This window comes from Zalophus californianus, chromosome 12 (assembly GCF_009762305.2).
Source record: "Zalophus californianus isolate mZalCal1 chromosome 12, mZalCal1.pri.v2, whole genome shotgun sequence".
NCBI classification, from domain to species: domain Eukaryota; kingdom Metazoa; phylum Chordata; class Mammalia; order Carnivora; family Otariidae; genus Zalophus; species Zalophus californianus.
The window spans coordinates 33,590,698-33,607,383 of record NC_045606.1 but is presented as its reverse complement, the minus strand read 5'-3'; the positions used below and the strand labels follow the sequence as shown (position 1 = coordinate 33,607,383).

Sequence of the window (16,686 nt, the reverse complement as noted above, 5' to 3'; positions counted from 1 at the left end):
AATAGAAGAGGAACTGCAGGTGTTTTCTAAAATATAAGGAGCAGGAAGCTAGATTCTCTCCCCCGCATTCTATTCTCCAGCCCAAGATACCACAGGGGAGAACATTTTAAGACCCCAAAAAAGCCATGGCTTCACTGAAACCCTTTATTGGTAGACTGACACCTTATACAGTTTCTTATAAATATTGAATCCTTGTCCTGAACAGCAGTTAACAGTAACAACAAAGGCCAATTAAAGATGTCTCTGCCAAATATTTATCAGGTCATTGATGAATAAACCCTGACCTAAACAAGCACACAACATCTCATTACTGTTTACATTCCCTGATTGTCATTAATCATTCGTGTAAATGTAAACTCACAACTGTCTTGGAAGATATCTTGGAATAGCAAGCATATTACATTTTTATGGGTTAACAAGGTGGTATATATTAAATCATTTAAGATATTCAGATATCCTACTTAGTCCTCTACTCAGACACTGCTTCCTCTAGAAAGCTCTCCATGTTCCCACCAAGACTAAAGTGATGTCCTTCCTATGTTCTCCAACAGCAAATTATGTTAATCTTCCTGGTAAAATCTGTCACTCTAAGATTGTCAATGCCCATTCACTGGCCTGTATCCTCTTAAAGTCCTCGAGGACCGGTAACAGTGGCCACTGAATCTCAATGTCAGCACAGTATCTAGCACATATGAGGTACTCAATAATTATTTGTTGAATTAATGAGTTCTACTTCAATGGCAAAACAATAGTCTCTTACATTTTGAGACACACTAAAGTTTTGGTATATGAAAACCATATACTATTTTCTCTTATGAAAGGATCATGGATATAAATTCCATGTCACAGTTCGCAAATTAAAATCTTCTGAAACTACATGGGGAGAGAACGTGGTACTATATTTAAATTCTGTGCCTGAACCTTTACCCTTAAGAACGGACTTATCACATGACAGCTAGACCCCACATTACATACTTACAGCACAAAGTAACAAACCCCAAAATTCAGTGTAACCATAGCCTCTTCCTTCTGTTCAGTTCTCTCACAAACTACATCTTTTAAAGAAATGGTATACATGGGGTTCATTTCCAGTATCACAGAGTATAAACTTCCTTTCTCTACAAGTTAATCCAAATAAGCGTGAAGAAATGCATTCAAATGAATACGAAGAAATGCCAGTTTGACCTTAATCTTACGCCAGATATTACAGAAAGCCTTCTTCCTCCTAGGCGATCCTTTAAAAATTGAAAGAAGGAAAGAAAAGAGGAAAAGGATTTTAATATAACCTTTTTAACAACGAAGTTCCCACTTGTCACTTTTTATGCTAACCAAAAAAACAAAACAAAACAAAACAAACAACAAAAAACATAAGACAACTACAGTAGTTCCTAAATATGTGAACACACTGACACTATTTAGTAGAAAACGATACTCACCACTGAAATCAGTGAATGCCTTTGAAATTCAATTACACCCATCTTATAAAAGGACTGTAACTGTGTTATAGTCACTTTTTGGCAGATGTCATAAATTAGAGTGCTATGGCTTGAAAGCAAGTGTGTTTTATTAGACCTTATATAATATAGTAATTTCAGATCAGCTGTATTTGGGATGGGTAGTGACAAAGTTGACATGATCACTCATGTGTGAATAAATTAAACATTAGCATTACCACTTTTATAGAGTCAAAACCGTTAATAATAAACATTGACTATCACATACTTTCAAACGTCCTCATTTTCTATCAATGATTAATTTCTCATGGCTAAACAACGATACTGTATATTTTGCCATATAGCAAGCTACACTTTTGAATCATCCTAAAAAAGCAAAATTAAGTCAGTATGTTTATTTCAAAAGCCATCGTAGATTGTTTAAAGGGAATGAAAACGCTGAGATGTTGGATTATTCAACAAGAATAAACCATTCGCTCTTTGATCTCCTCATGAAGTACCAATGAAGACAGGAGGAAGATGGGGGATAAACAGAGAAATGGGAAGGAAGAGTATCAGCCCCCAGTACTGTTCTTCACATGTAACAGATACTGCACTAGATATTTTATGTATCCTACCTGATTTAATCTTCACAACAACCTTGAGAAAATTTATACATGTGAACTCTGGGGTTTAGGGATATTCTGCTAGTTGCCCAAGGCACACAGCAAGCTGGGAAAACAGGGTTCAAACCCAGACCAGACTAACTACAAAACCCATCCTGTTTTTATACTGTAAAGTCAGTAGCCCCTTCTTCCCCTCACTTCTCTTGCTTCCCACCTAGAAGATCAATTATGTCTATATGATGTAATCACCAATAATGATAATAACATATTATGAATCTTTATTGAGTCTGCACTATGTACCATACAGGACATCATATGCGTTATTTCACTACGTGCCAATAACAAAACTGAGTTGTACATGAAAAACCGAAGCTCAGAAGTGGAGGGACCTGTCCAAGGTCACATAGCTACAAGCAGCAAGATGGGAAATCCCAGTGGTCTGACACACACAGCCCACACCCTGTGGCTATGCACTATATAATTCCATAGTACAAACTCCATTCAGTAGCCTCAAGCACCTTAAAATCTTTACATAATCAAATTGATTTTATTGCTTTGTAATTTTGCAAATAAAACATTAAGAAAATACAGATAACAAAGATCATTTTTTCTGTAATCCCATTTCCAATGCATGTGTTGGGTTTGCTTCACAAGCACAACCACGTAAAATCTCTTTATCTCCTTTTACAGTATTCCAGAATGAGAGTTACTATTCAGAATCATGACTCTCCATCACTACAAGAAATAATCAGTTATGTTCACTGCACTGTACTGTTTCTGAAAGGGAGGAAGCAAAATCTACTGTATCTTAGAAGATATTTTAAGAAGTGTTGGAATCAAAAGGAGTTTCACATCACTAACTCTCAGTAAGCTAGAAAATCCAATTAACTGTAATACCCCATTTGCCAGCATTGTAGTTAATCCAAATTTTACTGATTGGCGATCAAAATCTTGAAATTGCTTAAACATAAGGAATTTTTGTATTAATGTCCTTGGTTTCTTACTGAGATTCAACTGCAATGAATTATTTAACACAAAACTGGAAGGGCTCCAACAGAGTCATTAGCATTAGTAAATATACAGTTAATGTGTTTTAGAACAGGGCTTAATGGACTCCAGAACCCGCCTCTGTGATGGTTTTAGTCCGGGGCAGAACATTCTCCTTAAAAATGCACACCAACTCAACACCTTGCTCTCTCACATTCTTCTTGGCTTCAATCTTCATTTGCATGTAGGAACTCTTCATATGCATCCCTAAGTAAAAGTGAAACTGCAAATATCCGATACATGTAATAAGTAAAACCAGGATTAAATATTGGTTTCACACGATAACTTTACAGTCATTTTGGGAGAGATTTTGTATACCAATAGGAAATTTTAAGTTAAAGACAACAAAGAAAACTAGGCTAAATTTTGATCCATATTTTCTCTTGCTTGAACAAAGTTTGCATATTTTAGAGTGCACTTATAAAATGATTTTTAAAGGAAGGGATGGAAGGATGACTACAATACTCATATGCACCCCAGGGGTTTATTTTAAGGAATTAAGTACCTTATGCTTAATTTCCATTAACACGTTCATTAACATGGATGACATGTTAAACAAGTGAAACAAAGGCTAGAAGGCTTCTTAGGGAATCTGAGCGGTTATTTTTAGTGCTTGTATGATTCTCTTGCTGAAAACAGTTACCTACATAAATGAAAGTTATAATGTTAGAAGAAGCAGCTACCGTCTTAAGGTTAAAAGGGCTTTCTATGGCCAACCCTAAAAAGCTAACAAATCCATTCCACACAATACTGTTGTCACCCTGTTATAGTCTGTGACATGGATTTATTCTTAAATGTCCTAAACATTTCTCAGTTTTTATTTGTACATCAGTCGGTTGGTTGGCTGGTTTAAAGACAATAGTTCCGGAGCTCTAGTAAATGTGAGAAGTTCGGGAGACTCATTCGTAAACGTTCAGAGAAGTTCACGGCGCGCATTTATTTGCCGCAATGGAAAGATTCAGAGAGCTCGGGACGGAACAGCCAAATCTCGCTTTCGAGGACCCGAAGTACCGAACAAAAGGTCCCAAGGTATCTGTCCTACTTCCCTTTAGGCTGGATGTCTTAAACAATACCAAGGCACAACTCAACGTCTCACCAATTTCCAAAGCTAAATTATTTACGAAACACCCCAGAGCAAAGCCTGCGCGCAATAAATAAATAAATAAATAAATAATAAATAAATAAATAAATAAATAAATAAATAAATAAATAAATAAAAAAACAAGTGACCCAGGAGGCCGTGCAGCCGGTTGCGCAGCGGGGCCCGGGGCGTCCCATCGCCTGTCCACCGCGGGCGCGAAAGCCCGAGCGCTAGTGGCGAGGAGACGGAACCCAAACTGTAGGCTCAAGATCATCCACAAACGAACCCCCAGATCCTGAGAGAGAGGGGTGTCTCTCCTTTCCATTGTCGCCCTCCCCCCAGCTCCGGGCACTGTTCGGTCCACCGTCCGCTCGCAGCGCACCCCACGCCTGCCCCAGGTGGCCGCTGCCTTGGTGGTGCCAGAAGCGCGGGGAGGGGAGCAGACGACGGGGGCGACCGGCCGGGTGCCCGGGGCAGCGCGCCACTCACCAATGCGGCTGAAACTCTCCGACAAAGTTCTCCGCAACTTCTTCATCTTGCCGATCTTCTCGGCCGGCTGCGGCTCAATGAGGTCGCACATCTGGGCGACACCGGCCTCCGGCAACTTCCCCAAACTGGTCCAGAGCGGAGCGCAGACAACGGCGAGGGCGCGCGGCGAGGAGAAGGCGGCGCCTCCTCCTCCTCTCCTCCTCCTCCACCACCTCCTCCTCCTCCTCCGGCCAGAAGGCGACGCGCTGGGCTCGGGAGGCGAGTGGCTAGCTGTAGGCTCCGCTCGGGCCTGGGCCGCGGCTGGGCGGACGGGGGCGTTCTACGTGGTGCCGGGGGCGGCAGCCATCGCCGCCGCCGCGGTAGCCCCGCGCCGCGCCGCCGCCCGGCTCATTTTCCCTCCTTTGTAACCGAGAGCGGCGCGGCGGGCGGCCGGCAGTGGGGGCGGCGCGGCGGGAGGCGGGGTGGGGGCGGGCTGGGAACAAGGTGCGGGAGCCGGGGGTCGCCGAGTGCACGGGGCACAGGCGGGGAGAAGTTCTCAGCCCCGAGTTTCGGGCATTCGGGAGAAAAGAGCCGTAGAGCGGAACCGCCACCCGCCCCGCCCTCACCGCCCCTCCCGGCGCCTCCGCCCCGCCTTCCCTGGGCAAAGGACCCCGGGCGCGGGACCCCAGCGGGACCTCGGCTCCCGAGCTCGGAGTCCGCGTCCTCTTCGGGCCTCTCAGCCCGGCTCGCGCCCCCGCGGCGCCCCCTCCCGGCCGCCCCCGCGCGCCTCTCCCTGCCCGGCCCGCCCCGCCCCGGCCGCGCGCTGCAGGACCCGGCCAGCGCGGGGCCTCTAACAGGCAGGGCTGGGAACTGGCAGCGGCGGGGACTCTGTCTCACGCTGTGGGGAGGCCACCCAAAGGGAAGGCTCTGGATCTCGGTCATTTATCTGAGTGGTTTTCTCCTTGCCACGAACGCGTGTGAAAAGAGCGAGGAGTTGGGGGGAGGGGGTGGCCGCGACCACTGCCTCTGAGTCCGGAGAATGGAAAGGCCTGGGGGACCGCTCGGGTGTGACGGTGACTTTTTTCCCCCCCAGTTTTGCCAGAAAGACTGTGAAGTGAAAGATCCAAAGGGAAAGGTGGGCCCGTTTTTTAGGGGAGTCAAGTGCAGAGGTAGAAGCGTCAACTGTAACCCCCCAAGGCCGGGCTAGTGCTGTTTCCTTCACCCCTGTGTCACTCTGAGTGACTGATGGGAATGTAGATGTAGCTAATTGCTGATAGGAACACCCAGTTCCATAATAAATAGCAAACAGAAGTCCTTCGTCTCTACCAGTTTTAGAATATATTTCCAAACTGGAAGGCTGGGAGGCCAAAAAGATTCTGACCTCCTCTCCCCGCCCCCTCAAAAAAAATTTAAAAAGGAGGGGGTTGGAGGAGGCTTTATAAAATCCCAGAACAGTTCAGCCAGCAAACACATCGTCTTCATTCTCTTAAAACGTGGTTCAGCGAGCGCTCCAAACGTTAAGTGTCCCAGGGGAGAGAGAAGGAAGATGGGGGAGGGCCTGAATGTTGATTTGCGGCCAGCAAACTCCTTATGAATAGAAATTTAGTAATCTTGAGTCATCTGGCTGTGTAATAAGAGCTTGTGAGCGTGTGACAATGCTGTTTGGTTTAAAGGAAGTTTTGGGGAGTTTGTGTTTTGTTAAAAGATTTTTATCTTAAAACAAAAACTAGCCCCCTGCCTTCCTTAAATTGTGAGGTAGAACACTTCGATTTGTTCTGTTCTGTAATGAGCACATTATTGGGTCTTTGATAGATTGCTCCTGATAAAAGACAGGAAGTCAAGCCAAGTGGGGAGCCAAGGAGGGTGGGGAATTCATCAAGAAAGTCAGTATGAGTTAAAATGCAAGGATGTTGGGTCCTAGTGACCATATTTAGATATTACAGACAGCACCAAGTATGTCCTCAGACAGGAAAAAGTTTTGACTTTTACCACTTCCTTGGGCTAGTTAGGGAGAAAGTTAGCAGCAGCTATGAATGAAAAGACAAAAAGCAACCAATCAACATACTGATGGGCTCTATCTACCAGTCAACAAAGATGAAATAGTTACTAATTTAATAAACTTTGCGGGGCACCTGGGTGGCTCAGTTGGTTAAGTGTCTGCTTTCGGCTCAGGTCATGATCCCAGGGTCCTGGGAGCAAGCCCCAGGTCCATCCTGCTCTCTGCTCAGTGTGGAGCCTGCTTCTCCCTCCCCCTCTGCCTGCCTCTTCCCCTGCTTGTGCTCTCTCTCCCTGTCAAATAAATAAATAAAATATTTTTTAAAAATTTAAAAATAAACTTTGACTACTATATGTCTGTGGCTATCCTAGTCATTCTGACAGTGACTATATCATATAGGTAAATACACATACAGATATAGATTCTCCTTTTCACCTCCCCAGTATTTAATATTTCCAACTTTTTAAAAGGTCAGCTTCTGCCTGAGTAAATCATGGTATATCCTTACAAAGGTACAGTAGGTAAACATTTTTTAAGTGAGATAAATCAGTATGTATTGATGGATAAATATATCTAGGGTAAGTGAATAAAAAGCATATTAATCATTAACACATTTGTGGGAGGAAATATACTTATGTTTCTATATGCATAGAAAATTTCTCTTAAAAAAGAACAAAGGGGCACCTGGGTGGCTCAGGGTTAAGCGTCTGATTCTTGATTTCAGCTCTAGCCATGATCTCAGGGTCATGGGATAGAGCCTTGCATAGGGCTCTGCACTCAGCACAAAATCCCATAGAGATTCTCTCTCTCTCTCCCTCTCCTTCTGCCCCTTCCCCCACTTGTGCAAGGCTCTCTCTCTCTCTCTCTCTCTCTCAAATAAATAAATAAAAATTTAAAAAGAACAAAGAACTGTTAAGTGTGCATACCCAGAATGGAATGTTCCCTTTGCCCTTTATACCTTTAAGTATAATTTGAATGTTTTACCCAAAGAACACATTACTTATAAATACTAATAAAAATACTAATTTAAAACATAAAAATAATATTTACTTCATTTTTATCTACCCCACTCCAAAACTTCAGCTTTCCCACCTCCAACAAGCTTCACCTAATCACAAGAGTATACCTAACAGGAGAGACAGTAATGGACCAAATAAACCTTGTCAAATATGAATAACCAACTTTCCATTATATGCTTAACAACTTCCTTTGTTGGTTATATATTAAAATGGTTAGTTTTGCAAGAAACCGTGACACAAAGAAGGAAATTTTTAACTGGATGCTTTTAAAATGTGAACACTTAGAGGATTCAACTCTTGACACAGTTATTTGTTTCACATATGTCTTCATCCTAGATTGTAAGTTCACTGAGGGCAGGGACCTTAGATACCAAAAGCATGATGTCTATTTCATAGTGGATATAAATTAAATGTCAAATGAATGTGGAATATATTGCTGCCACTGAGAAGTGATGTGTTGTCCTCAGAAACAAAGATGACTATCCAGCATCTGTGTGGCATATGTATTTTCAGTGGGAGGATGAATCTGTGCCAGTTCTCCCTCCGAACTTCAGGTTCACAAGGTTATCGTTTTGGCTGGCCTGAATTAAAGGCAGAATCTGAATACAAACAGATAAGCTTACCTAGAGGCTGAACCCAGCATGGGTTGACCTTAATCAAACTTATCATTTAAAGCATGCATATGTATTAATGAGACCTTGAGTAGTAGCAACAGTGGCTGGAGATCCAACTCTTAAGTGTTGTGTGGCCTTAGATAAGTAAGTGACTTACATACTTTCTTATCTATAAAATGAGGGGCTTGAACTAGATGACCTCTAAGGGCATTCATAGCAGCAAGATTCTGATTTTAAGTTGAATGGTGAAATTTTTCCTCTCCCAGCTTATATACAAGGTAGATATACTAACGAGAAGTGATTAACATGCAAATAAGACAGACGAAGACCATCAACAAAAATTATGTGCAATGGGATACATTATTTCTAGTTCAGTTATACATAAATTATGTTTTTATTATAAATGGATCTTGTCCATATAAGAAAAATAGCAGGCTAATACACTGGCAGTAAATTTTAAGGGAATGAATCCTAATCCAAATAAGATGAAATATAGAGGATTTGATTAGAATCTAGAATCCAGCAAAAGCAGAAACAGATTTACTGATCCGAAACAGTATGAAAAGACACTGTCAGTAAAAAAAAATCCACGAAACAAGGATGCCAAGTACGTGGGGCATAGAGTTAGAAAGTGAAGTTAAAGAGAGAAAATGTATGTTTATTAATGTAAAACTTTAGAATTTAGCCAAAGGGTAAATATTAAGACATATAAGCAGGTTATAATTATTAAAGTGGCAGAAATTTACATAATTAAATATCCTTTTAGAAAGTCTAAACAGTCACTCTAGTTAATTATTTTTAGGATCAAATATTATCCTCCTTTTTTGAACACATCCAGCAGGAACTTCTCAGGTTAGGTGACTTACACCAAGTTCCCAGTGAGTCATCAGTGAAACTAGTACATGGAATCTGAAACTCTTCTCACCAACTTTTGTGTTCCAATTGTTGGATAATGTCTGGCCTTAAGGAGTTCCTGGTTTTTGTTCTTGTTTTTTTGACATAGAGCAAATTAAAATAAAAAGGGGGAGGAAAATGGAAGTTTGCAGAAACCAGGGTGTTCACACTCATATAAATGGAGCCCCCCAACTTTCCCTCACCCTGTTCTATCAGCCATCCATTGCCTAGTGACTCCTAATTTCAATCCTTTTCACATTTACAGAATCACTCTGTTGCCACAAACCTCCAAGCTTGTGCAGAAATAAAACCTGTATTTGTCTGATTGTTTTATAGGTAATTCTATATTTGTTCATCATGTATTCAAGAGACCTAGGGACCTAAGTAATTGATGTACTTGCAAATGGCTATAATAAGAACAGAGAAGCTGCCAAAACATCCAAATGATGTCAAGTATAAATTAGCTCAGAACAGTTTTGAAGAAAATTAACTACCAGGGTCAAAGCATGCATCGAAATACTGGTAAATTGCCCTGTCCTATTAAAACCATGCTTAAATAAATGTTAATGTTACCTCATTCCTGCTTTCCATTATTATATAATTTGTACAGTGGAAGTCTATATAAGAAAATACCAACCACCATTTCTAACGAAGATATAAGTCACTTAATTCGGCCCTTTGGTGTTATTTGTGTGTATGATATAGATGTGTCATTAAGAAAGGGCCCCCATTTATGGCTGTCATCCATTTTAATGCACCCTGTTCCACATCCATCAGAATTAAATTTCAGGGACCAGTCCTGTAATTGAACTCTAGATATGGATGTGACAGTGGTCAGAAGCTAATGCTTTAGGGAATCAAAACCTTATGCCTTTTCATCAGTCTAGACAAGTCCTATTAGGGGCAATTAAGTTCAGAAACACAGCTCTTCTATCAAAAACATCCTAATCTTTCTTTCCAAGGCCCTTGACAGTTCATCTGCATTCACATGCCTATTTTTTTTAAGATTTTATTTATTTACTTGAGAGAGAGCCCGAGTGGGAGAGGGCCAGTGGGAGAGGGGCAGAGGGGCAGAGAGAAGCAGACTCCCCACTGGGCAGGGAGCCCAATGCAGGGCTCAACCCCAGGACCCTGGGATCATGACTTGAGCAGAAGGCAGAGGCTCAACCAACTGAGCCACCCAGGTGACCCTCACATGCCTATTCTAATCAAGGGCTTATAAGCCAGAAAAAGTGTCCATAGGATAATTACATTGATGGTATCATCAGACATATCATATTCACTAGCTAAACTCACTACTTATTATTTTTAAATGTAATTAAAATACTTATGGTTTTATAATGGGCTATAAATTGATGATCTCATTTTAACCTATACATTATCATTATCATGATGTTACACAAGGAAATGGGCCAAGAGATGCCAAGAGACCATCCCCAAGATCATCACACAGCATCCAGTTTTAGATTGAGACACAGTTTGGTTACGAAAAACTTTTCTTTTATAAAACATTTTTGTAGCATGCTATAGGACATTTTCTTTTTCTTTTGCTATACTTTGGGTATAATTAGGATTGTCCTTATTGTATAGAAAGGAACTATTCTGAAGCAGAGAGAGTTCAAAAAACCAGCCAAACTCAAGCAGGTTAATGGATGGATCAAAGCTCCTAAATCCCAGTGCTGTATTTTGATATCTCCTACCATAAGGGAAATATTAAAAGTACAGTATTGAAAGATAATACAATTGACTTTGAAAAAGAGGCTCCTTTCTACTCTAAGTGGTGTTTGTAAATGAACTAAACATTCTGAAACTATCACTTGTTGAGCCATTGCAGCACGTGTCAGGGTACTGGGTTAATAAAATGCAATTTGGTCATAACCAATATTTAATAAAATATTCTCCACCTATGAGGATGAGTCATATCAAGATTATTTGGTGTCTGGGGCGCCTGGGTGGCTCAGTCAATTAAGTATCTGCCTTCAGCTCAGGTCATGATCTCAGAGTCCTGGGATTGAGCCCTGCATTGCGTTCCCTGCTCAGTGGGAAGCCTGCTTCTCTCTCTGCCTCTCCCACTCCCCCTGCTTGTGTCCCCTCTCTCTGTGTGTCAAATAAATAAATAAAATCTTCAAAAAAATATAATAAAATCACTTGGTGTCTTAGTCCGTTTGGGCTGCTATAAATGGAATACCATAGACTGGGTGGTTTTTAAACGACAGAAATTTATTTCCCACAATCTGGAGGCTGAAAGTCTGAGGTCAGGAAGCCAGCATGGTAGACTTCAGGTGAGAACTCTCTTCCAGGTTGGAGACTGTCAACTTCTTACTGTGTTCTCACATTTCAGAAGCGGTGAGGGAGCTCCCTGGGACATCTTTTATAAGGGCAGTAATCTCATTCACGAGAGCTTCACCCTCATAACCTAATCATCTCCCAAAGATCCTCCAAATACCATCATATTGGGGATTAAGTTTCAACATATGAATTTTGGGGAGACACAGACATTCAGTCTGTAGCACTAGGGAAGCATTTTCAAAGGATCATTCTAGAACATCTTAGGCAGGGACTGGAGAGGCAGGAGGAGGAAGGGACACATATAGATTGAAAAAGCCTCCAAGATGATTCCCGTACAACCTCCATCAAGTAAGAATCATTAATTTAGTCCCTTAAGTAACAATATGATGGTAGTTATTTGATGAAAATCAGATAGAGAAGACCAGGTAGAAATATTCATGGAGCATAAAAGACAGTAAGATTGGAGAGGTAACATCCTAGATGTGTTTCAAATGGTAAAAAAGAAAACAGGGTTAGGAGCCAGAAGATACTCTCAGTTCCAGAACCTTCTGTAGTGACCTCTACAGCATCACCAATCCTCTGCTTTCTCAGCTGTAAACAAGAGATAGACAATTATCCTGGTCCTTCCCACCTACAAATTTAAGAGATCATCATCTCCTTTTCCTAACCAAGTATATTTAATTTCTTCTAATTGCAAACCAAGAAAACAGAGATTGGCCGATAGACTTGAACAGAAAGGATTGAGAGAATCGGTTTCCAGCATTATCTCTATTTTCTTATCATAAGCAAGTAATTTCACTTGTTTTCATTTGTATAATTATCAAATGCTTACTTTTTATTTTCTTTTCAAGTTTTTGTTTACATTCCAGTTAGTTAGCATAGGTGTAATATTAGTTTCAGGTGTAGAATTTAGTGATTCATCACTTCCATACATCACCCAGTGCTCATCACACCAAGTGCCCTCCCTTATCCCGTTCACCTATTTCACCCATCCCGCCGCCCACCTCCCCTCGGGTAACCATCAGTCTGTTCTCTACAGTTTAGAGTCTGTTTCTTGGTCAAATGCATTTTGACACCTACTATGTCCCAGACACTGTGCTAAGAGCAGATATACTGCAATGAAAGGGGGGGAGCATAGTCACACCCCTGCCTGCCCAGGGCTTGCAGACTAGTGAGGGAAAATAAAAGATGACCCATTTTAAAATAAAGGAAGAACTGGGTGCGATCGATACCATGCAACAGGGAGATTTCTCCTTCATCTGAGGATCAGACAAGTCCACCTAGAGCAATCTCAGCTAAACTGAGATCTGAAAGATCTGTAGAGGTAGTTAGGGGGCACGCAGGAGTCCCTGGCAGGCGGATCAGCACTTGGGGCCTGATGAAAAAGGAAGAACATAGTGCATTCAAGAAACTGAAAGGTGGTTTGAGCATAAAATGGATATGAAATGGTCTGGTGAATCTGACAAGGACCAAAAAGTAGACACTTTAGTGATCATACAGTAAAGGCTATCTAAGCACTATTAGAAATGTTAGACAACACTCATGGTACTTTCTGTTCCTCTCGAAAACCCACAAAATCATAGTGAATGGATTTTTTTTTTTAAGTGGAGCCCAACATGGGGCTTGAACTCATAACCCTAAGATCAAAACCTGAACTGAGATCAAGAGTCGGACATTTAACTGACTGAACCATGAATAGTTTGAATGGATTTTTTTTTTTAAAGCAAAAGTCCACAAGAACATAGATAATAAAAGAAGAAACACCACCTAAACAATTTTGGAAGCCGGAAAAACCATAATTGAGTAGTTACTGACTTGGCAGGCCCAAGAAAGCTTAACCCTAAGCCAGCAGTTGGCAGGGCTGACAGGCAACCTACTGAAGGTTTATAACTGAATGTCAAGATGCCTAACTTTCTTTCCTCACTTTCTTCGCATGATTCTGACCAACTGATTGCCCTCTAGTGAAACCCAGTTTCCAGGCCCAACAATGTAAGTTAACTTTGCCTAAAACTTTTTAGTACCTGTATCCTAGATTTGGGCGGAGAGACAAAAATCTCCAGACAGCTGATGGAATATTTTAATAAGAAAGAGGCCAAAACTAACATAAAAAAGCAGCCAGGAAGGGATGCCTGGGTGGCTCAGTAGGTTAAACATCTGCCTTTGGCTCAGGTCATGATCCCAGAGTCCTGGGATCGAGTCCTGCATTGGGCTCCTTGCTCAGCAGGGAGACTGCTTCTCCCTCTTCCTGCCGCTCCCCCTGCTTGTGCTGTCTCTCTCTCTGACAAATAAATAAATAAAACCTTTAAAAAAGAAAAGAAAAGGAAAAGCAACCAGGAAGAAATAAAGACTATGCAGGAGGGGGAAAAAAAACCTATTACGAATATCTTCAAAGATTCAAAGATAGTGAACTAGTATAAGATATTGTAACCATTAGATAAGAACAGGATGCTACAAATATTTTTTTTAACTGTGTTTTGTTTAAAGATTTATTTATTTGGGGCACATGGGTGGCTCAGTTGTTGAGTGTCTGCCTTCGGCTCAGGTCATGGTCCCAGGGTCCTGGGATCGAGCCCCACGTTGGGCTCCCTGCTCGGTGGGAGGCCTGCTTCTCCCTCTCCCACTCCCCCTGCTTGTGTTCCCTCTCTCGCTGTGTCTCTCTCTGTCAAATAAATAAATAAAATCTTAAAAAAAATAAAAAATAAAATAAAGATTTATTTATTTATTTGGGGGGGAAGGGCAGAGGGAGAGAAGCAGACTCCCCACTGAGCGCAGAGCCCAACTCTGGTCTCGAGCTCATGACCCTGCGATCATGATGTGAGCCAAATTCAAGAGTCAGATGCTTAACCGACTAAGTCACCCAGGCAACCCTGGATGTTATAAATATTTTTAAAAGTAGCCGCCAGAGGGCAAAGTGAATTCTTCAATATTAAAAATATCATAGTATAAAAGAAAACTTCAAGTGAAAGCTTAAAATATAAAGATGAGGAACTATCCCAGGAAGTAAAACAAAAAGATGGAAAGAGAAGAGATTTTTTTAAATGAGAAAGGACAAACTAGTCCAGGAAGTTCAATACCAGAATAATGGGAGTTCTAGAAAGAGAGAACAGAGAAAATGGAGAGGGGAAATTATCAAGGAAACGACAATCTGAGAAAATTTCCTGGAATGAAAGGACATGACTTCCCAAATGAAGCAGCCTTTTGAGCTCCCAAGACAGTGGATGAAAACAAACCTACATGGAGACACATCATTATGAAATTGGAAAACCTATTGTGGTATTAGAATATTCGAAAAACTGCCAGAAAAGAAAAACAGGATCTAAAAAGAATTAGGGACCAGAATGGCTTCAGACTTCTCAACAGCCACACTGGATGCTAGAAAATAGTAGAAGAAAGTAACTTGTAATGTAGAATTCCCCAGCCAAATTATTAATTAAGTGGGAAGACAGAATATATATTTTCAGACATGAAAGATCAAAAATGTTGCTTCATAGGCCCATTTCTCTCAGAGGAAGCTATCAGAGGGTTTGTTCAACCAAAATAAGAAAAGAGAAAATGGAATCCAGGAAATGAGATTCCAATACCTGAGAAAGATGGGATGATGGTGAAGGGAAAAAAATCTAAGCCCATGGCTCTAACGGAAACTTAGAGATCCAGCCATCTGGTCGACTAGAGCAGAGCAGAGGCCCCAGGAGAAAGATCATCAAGAAAATGACACGGATAAAATAACAGGTGTTTAAAGTATGTTGAGGGAAAATTTACAAAACCGAGGGTGTGGGCAGTTTGGGGATGTATTAATGATAAATACGTAGAAAGGAACACATAGATCAGTCTACCCAGAGGTAGGCATGATCACCACTCAGGAATTTATTTGAGTGTCCAGACACATGACCCAATGCACCCACCAGTGAATACAAACGAAGTATATTTAGTACTAACACTAAGCTGGGGGTTCCCAGCAGGGAAAGAGTTCATTCAGGGGTATGGTGAGAGAATGAGCAAAGGGCTAGGAGTGGTCTGGGGCTTTGATTGTGATTAAAGGATAGAGTCATCATGGTGGGGATTCCACTTAACAAGGATTCAGAACCTGCACTATATTTGAAATTCCCATCGACTCTTAGAGGTAAAGGCCTACACAGGTCTTCTTTCTTGGTTGCTCAGATGTGGGGGAGATAAGAAATGAGGGGTAGAGACTGAAAACTGTCAACAAACATCAAAATGGAGTCAAGCCTCTCATTACAAAAACCAAGTTACAGGGCAGGGAGGGGGGGAGGTGGCAGTAATTAACCCAAGAAAAAAGAAAAAAATTATACAAGAAAAGATAAATATTCATAGCTTAGTATACACTATGATTTACAAAGCCCTATCAGTGCAAATACTAAATGCAATATAATCAAGTTTTAGCCACATTGAGAAGATGAGGAATGGGAAGTATTCATGCATACAGTAAGGACTATAGGGGTTGGTGAAAATAAGCTGAATCTTCAACTTCTAGAGTTGGAAGTCACTTATTTAAAAAAAAAAAAAGGCAATATAAACATGTTCTTTAGAGGTACAGAAATGACTCCAAAGGAGTCAGGTAAAATAATTGATAGTGGTTGCCTCCTGGGAGCTGAAGCACAAGACATGATGGACACTGACATGGAAGAGGGTCTGCTGAGGACTGCTGTTTTGTTTGTATGTGTGTATAACCTTTGAACATGTATAATTAAATTACCACTAAACTTGACTTTATCCTTAAGGGCAATGAGGAGCTATGTATCACCTTGCAGCTCTAAGCAATGAGGCTCTGGGCGTGATAATGAGACTGAATTTTATTTTATTAAGATTACTCTAGTTATTGGGATGCCTGGGTGGCTCGGTGGTTAAGCGTCTGCCTTCAGCTCAGGTCATGATCCCGGGGTCCTGGGATCGAGCCCTGCGTCGGGCTCCCTGCTCGGCGGGAAGCCTGCTTCTCCCTCTGCCACTCCCCCTGCTTGTGTTCCCTCTCTCACTGTGTCTCTCCCTGTCAAATAAATAAATAAAATCTTAAAAAAAAAATTACTCTAGTCATTTTGTAGAGAATTAGAGGGAGGAAAGAGTGGATACATAGGTGGCTATTAGGAAGCTTAGTCTAGCCCGGAATCTAGACAGGAGGTGATGTTGGCCTGGATTCAGGTAGGACAACAGGAGAAGGTAAAAGACAGATTTGTGAGTACTTCATGATTGATTGGACTGTGGTC

General features: G+C 41.4%; 1 protein-coding gene across 2 annotated transcripts in view; it reads right to left on the bottom strand.

The window, feature by feature from the left end:
- Window positions 1-5,380, bottom strand: part of CDK14 (cyclin dependent kinase 14) — a 547,481-nt gene extending 542,101 nt beyond the window's left edge. For both annotated transcript variants that reach the window (XR_003516423.2, XM_027573639.2), the window contains exon 1: window positions 4,677-5,380. Coding sequence is in view for 1 of the 2 variants with exons in the window: in XM_027573639.2 (XP_027429440.1) it covers window positions 4,677-4,767 (91 nt within the window). In the remaining variant the exon portion in view is untranslated. The remainder of the gene's footprint in view (window positions 1-4,676) is intronic.
- Between the last annotated feature and the right edge of the window lie 11,306 nt (window positions 5,381-16,686).